General features: G+C 34.4%; 1 protein-coding gene across 1 annotated transcript in view; it reads right to left on the bottom strand.

Moving 5' to 3' along the window:
- Positions 1–3,381: 3,381 nt before the first annotated feature.
- The window catches only part of LOC142235949 (uncharacterized), a 58,622-nt gene continuing 55,487 nt past the window's right edge, over positions 3,382–6,516 (bottom strand). The window contains exon 6 of the mRNA XM_075307202.1: positions 3,382–4,996. Within this exon, the coding sequence (XP_075163317.1) occupies positions 3,461–4,996 (1,536 nt within the window). The 3' untranslated portion in view covers positions 3,382–3,460. The remainder of the gene's footprint in view (positions 4,997–6,516) is intronic.

The following is a 6,516-nucleotide window of genomic DNA, read 5'->3' as shown; positions in this document are numbered from 1 at the left end:
TTGGTCCATATGGGTTCATATTCATGGTTGCCACTCGAGCCAAAAATAATCTACCAAAATTTTATTTTTATGGGAAACATTGTCAAAATGTTATTTCTATAGAAAATTTTGTCAAAATTTTATTTCTATAGAAAATTTTGTTAAAATTTTATTTCTATAGAAAATTTTGTAAACATTTTATTTCTATAGAAAATTTTGACGAAATTTTATTTCTATAGAAAATGTTGTCAAAATTTTATTTCTATAGAAAATTTTGTCAAAATTTTATTCCTATAGAAAATTTTTTCCAAATTTTATTTCTATAGAAAATTTTTTCCAAATTTTACTTCTATAGAAAATGTTGTCAAAATTTTATTTTGTCAAAATTTTATTTCTATAGAAACTCTAAACTTAATTATATACGTAGTTAATCGGTCTTTTTTAGTTTAATATATACCACGTATGGACTACCTTGTAATTTAGAAGACGGTGTTAGGAAGTTTTAAGATACCTTGCCATCGGCAAGTGTTACCGCAACCCAAGTAATTCGATTGTGGATGACAGTTTTCAGTAGAAGTTTCTACGCAATCCATGGTGGAGGGTACATAAGCTTCGGCCTGGCCGAACTTACGGCCGTATATACTTGTTTGTTTTAAATATGTTAAAAACATGGTAAGGATTAATAAAATGGTATAAATTATTTAAATTTTGTCCAAACAATTTCTAAATTCATTCTAGAAAAATTGCGAAATTTTGAAAATATTTGAGGTCAAGGGTTTCAGAGAACTGTTAGATTGCATTAAAAATCATAAAAAATTATAAAAATTAATTATTTGTCAAAATACCACAAAATTTTTTAATTCACTTCCAAAACACTGAATTCGGATCACATTTAAAGAAGTGGTGCATATTCAGTGCAACGGCTGTTGAAATGGTGGACATCCCATGTTAAATTCATCGCTTCTGCGCCAATTTTGCATCACTTCCGGATCCAAAAAGAACATTTTTAATACTTTTTTGGCGACGCTTTTTTTGCTGGGATAGAAAGCGTCTCGTTTTAAAATACTTATAACACATACAAATATCAGGAATATTTTTTTTTAAATCCACATCTTAGTTGAATTTGATAAATATTCAATTAAAAATCCTTGATTTAACTAATTTCTTAATTAAAACGAAAATTAATCAACTAAATTAATTGAATCAATTAAATTTTTCATTGGATCAATTAATTTTCTAATTAACGTCGATGATTAATATTATCATTTAAATTTATCATTTAATTGGATTATTTAATTTCGTAATTGAAGCTGATTTTTTTTGTGAGTGGGCCAAACCCCAAACGCCGTGCTTGGTGTGAACGCCGCTTTAGTCATTTTACATTTTTTAGGTTTTTGACAATGACGCAAAATTTTGTGTTTATAGTGTTGATATATACACCAGATAAAAATAAAACATAACATGGATTGCGTAGAAACTTCTACGAAAAACTTTCATCCACAATCGAATTACTTGGGTTGTGGTATCTTAAAAATTCTTAACATCGTTTTCTAAATTGTGAGTTAGTCCATACGTCGTATATATTAGACGAAAAAGGTATGTATAGGTAAGTCCACAAATAATTACGAATCAATATGGTCTTTTGCACGGTACGTAGAGAGCCAGAATTGAAATATGGGAGGTCGCTTATATGTCGGCTATATACAATTATGAACTTGATATGGACCAATTTTTGTGTGATTGGGGATCGATTTATCTGAGGGCTATATATAACTATAGACCGATATGGACCTAGTTAGGCATGGTTGTTAACGGCCATATACTAGCACAATGTACCAAATTTCAACTGACTCGGATGAAATTTGCTTCTGTTAGAGGCTCCGCAAGCCAAATCTGGGGATCGGTTTATATGGGGGCTATATATAATTATGGACCGATGTGGACCAATTTTTGCATGGGTGTTTGAGCCCATATATTAACACCACGTACCAAATTTCAACTGAATCATATGAATTTTGGACTTCCAAGAGGTTCCAGAGGTCAAATCTGGGGATCGGTTTATATGAGGGCTATATATAATTATGGACCGATGTGGACCAATTTTTGCATGGTTGTTAGAGATCATATGCTGACACCATGTACCAAATTTTAAGTGAATCAGATAAATTTTGGACTTCCAAGAGGCTCCAGAGGTAAAATCTGGTGATCTGATTATATGGGGGCTATATATAATTATGGACCGATGGGGACCAATTTTTGTATGGTTGTTAGATATCATATGCTGACACTATTTCAGCCGGATCGGATGAAATTTGCTTCTCTTAGAGGCTCCGCAAGCCAAATCTGCGGATCGGTCTATATGGGGGCTATATATAATTATGGACCGATGTGGACCAGTTTTTACATGGTTGTTAGAGACCATATACTAACATCATATACCAAATTTCAGCCGGAGCGGATGAAATTTGCTTTTCTTAGAGGCTCCACAAGCCAAATCTGAGAATCGGTTTATATGGGGGATATATATAATTATGGACCCATGTGGACCAATTTTTGCACGGTTGTTAGAGACCATATACTAACACCATGTACCAAATTTCAGCCGGATCGGATGAAATTTGCCTCTCTTAGAGGATTCGCAAGCCAAATTTGGGGATCCGTCTATATGGGGGCTATATATAATTATGGACCGATGTGGACCAGTTTTTGCATGGTTGTTAGAGACCATATACTAACACCATGTACCAAATTTCAGCCGGATCGGATGAAATTTGCCTCTCTTAGAGGATCCGCAAGCCAAATTTGGGGATCCGTTTATATGGGGACTATACGTAAAAGTGGACCGATATGGCCCATTTGCAATACCATCCGACCTACATCAATAACAACTACTTGTGACAAGTTTCAAGTCGATAGCTTGTTTGTTTGGAAGTTAGCTTGATTTTAACAGATGGACGGACGGACATGCTCAGATCGACTCAGAATTTCACCACGACCCAGAATATATATACTTTATTGGTTCTTAGATCAATATTTCGATGTGTTACTAACGTAATGACAAAGTTAATATACCCCCCATCCTATGGTGGAGGGTATAAAAACGTATGGTGTTTTCTTTTCTGAAAAAAGTGCTTTTTGTCTGCACAGAATGCGTATTTTTAAAATGTTGCCAACCTAAAAAATATTCAATTATTTCAAACAGGGCATTCGCAGCACTTTCGTTTGTCGGCAGTGCTGATATGCCCGCAATTTGCCTCTTTGCGTGGTACTATTTTCACAACAGAATTCGAAGCCTTTTCGAAATTTGCCTGCTTTTTATAAAAAAAAAATTAAAAAACTTAATTTTCCGAGCAAAATGCAAAAAAGTGCGCATTTTTTACAAGAAAAAAAAAACAACATTAGTTTTTTTTAGCAATCAAATATTTGTTACATTTTATTTGATTTAATTAATTTTGAAATAACTTAGCCCTATGCCAGAGAATTATTCATGAACGATGACTTCATTTTGATCTTCTTTTTTGACTGTAACTTCCTTCGTTGAATGTCTCTTCAAATGGGCGTAATAACTTCCTGGCCATCGAAAACCTTGGCCACAATGCTGGCATATGTGCGGTGTGACACCCTCGGTGTGTAATTTTTTGTGGTTCCGTAGACTAGCCAGCTGCTTAAAAGTCTTCCCACACTCATCACAAGCATGTAATTTTGCTTCTTTACTCGTATTTGCATGCGTTTGCATATGGACCCGCCGACTCCAGGGAGTTGTGAAACGTTTGTCGCACTCTGAGCACGAATAAGGCTTCTCACCCGTGTGCTTTGTCTCATGGTATTTCAAACGTTGAGGATTTGTTGTTTGATAATCGCAAAAACGGCATTTAAAATATTTGCATTCCGTATGATTGCGGCGAACATGAAGAGCCAGAGCTGGGGCAATTTTGTATGTTTTGGGACAAAACTTACAAGAAAAGGGTCGTTCGTTGGTGTGAGTAATCATGTGAAACTTCAGTTCGGTAATGGTTGTTTTACGTGCATTACAATGGGGACACACATAGTTCCTAATACCAGCATGACGATTTTTATGAATTTTCAGTTGATGCTTAACTCGGAACCTTTTCGTACATCCTGCCACATCACAGGCGAACGGCCACTCAGATTTGTCCACATGTATATATTTGTGCCTTCTCAGTGAAAATTGATCGTTTAAAATACGACCACATATTTCGCAAATGTATTGTCGACGAGATTCTCTCGTATCGTTTAAAACAGTACCGCAATAGACAACACTTCTTTGATGATGCTCGGAGCTACTTTTTCCAGCATGACATAATAAGTGAGTTATGATATGATTCTTCTCTTTAAACTTTATGCCACATCCTGGTTTATCACATACATAAGGCCATTCATCTATATGTATTTGACTATGGAGTTTTAGAGAATAGGCATTTTTACAAACTGTTCCACAAGTTTCACAAACGAACTGCTTTTGTTGGTGGTCAGATGATTTTGGTGTAACGTCCGGATCTTTTGCTATCTCGACAGAATTTTCAAGATATTTAAACATGGTATTTTCGATACATTCATCCAAGGTATTTTCGATACTTTCATCCATGGTATTTTCGTTTTCAATGTTAGTTTCTGAACTTGTTGTTCCCAGATTTTCTGTTCTATTTTCTTCCCTCTGTCTTTTGGGTATCATCACAAAATTGTGATCTTTACGTCTATGATGGTTTAGGGCATAATATTCGCTAAATAGCTTGCCACAATTTTGCACTTCACATATGAATTCATTTTTAACTCCTTCATGTTTAGCCATATGCCTACGCAAGTCTGTTATTCGATTATAAGCCTTATCACATAACTCATATGGACACGCGAATCCCGATAGTCCTTGATGCCTTCTTTGATGAGCTTCCAAGCCATGTTTGGTGAAAAATGTTTTTGGACAAATGTCACATTTGAATTTGATTCTTTTCGAGTGTTGTATGGCAGAATATTTTTCACTTAAACTCTGCTGAATCCACTGAAATATTAAAAAAAGAGACAATTATGTGTTTTGGCCAATAAACGATTCCTTTAGTTTTTTTTTTTTGCTAGTATCTTTCAAATACGAAGGAGAAAGTTAACTGAATCTATCGAAAGCCTTCAGATCGGCAGTATTTGCAAGAAACACGAATATGTACCTCGCCACACAGTATTTGTCTTTTAATCACTGTATTAATTGATACAATACATTTTTAATTGAAATTTCTTCATTTGCGGAATAAATACACTCAATCATCGAAGCTAATTAAAATATTAATTGTTTTAATTAAAAATATTATTGATTCAATACAATATGGGTATCCTTTCTGGATCTTTACAAGTCACATTGTAGAGTCTCTCATCTTCACTTAAACATGATGGGCTTCTCCCAAAGTAAGAGGAAATCGACTTCTTATTCAGTCCCACCGATCGGCGGCTTTATTCTTTGAACAGAAACATTCATTTAGTTGGGCACCGTGGACCTGTGGTTGGTACGTCAGCCTTGCATACCAAGGGTCCTGGGTTCGACCCCTGCTTCGACCGAACACCATATATATTGTTTTGTTTTTTATATATATTCCAAATACGTTCGGAAGATTCCGAATACTATGTACTATAATAAACTGTAAAATGTGTCCTACTATGAAACTGTAAAATGTGTCTTATTAAAGACTTACAAGTCAGTAAAGAAGAGTGCTTGGTATAAACGAAATGGACTGTGTTTTTGGTTCAAATATATATATTTTTTATTGAAAAAATAAAAATAATTATTGGGATTTTTCGTTTGGCTTGAGGTCATGATAAATGAAAAATGCTGTTGTAATTGTTTTATTATTGAAATATTGCTATTATATATATATTCAACATGAATATACTGAATGCGAACGAAAAATATAAATTGACAAGCAAAACTGCCACAGCTCCAAGGATATACGGACTCCCAAAAATTCATAAGGAAGGTACACCTCTAAGACCCATTTGTTCTTTCATCAATTCTCCTACGTATAACGTATCAAAATATATATCAAATATATTGAAAAATCTTACGAATGACTCAAAGTACAATATAAAAGATGGAATAGAATTTAAGGAAAGAATAAACAAGCAAACAATAAAGGACAACGAGTTACTAATCTCATTTGATGTGGTATCCCTCTTTCCCAGTGTACCTATAAATCTAGCGATAAAGACGATTAAAGAAAGTCGGGCGGGGCCGACTATATCATACCCTAAACCACCCCTACTGAATTAGTAAACATAAGTATTTGTGGGGTATCATTGGTATAGGTTTTGGGGAACATAGAGGGGGGTACATAATTATGGGTGTCTTGTCACAATCTGAGCAGAAATGTATAATATTAGGAGCTATAGTTTATTTTACACCAAAAGAGTTAGTATGCCACTAATATTGAGTCCATTATTAAAAAAGAGGAAATCGGTCAATTAGTTGTGGGTAATAAATCCAAATTTCTGCAAATAGGCCAATAGATTTATGTAAGAACTACATGTAAGTCTAAA

Source organism: Haematobia irritans, chromosome 4, assembly GCF_050003625.1.
Source record: "Haematobia irritans isolate KBUSLIRL chromosome 4, ASM5000362v1, whole genome shotgun sequence".
NCBI lineage: Eukaryota > Metazoa > Arthropoda > Insecta > Diptera > Muscidae > Haematobia > Haematobia irritans.
Note: the sequence above shows the minus strand (reverse complement) of the source record. Positions and strands in the feature narration are given on the sequence as shown.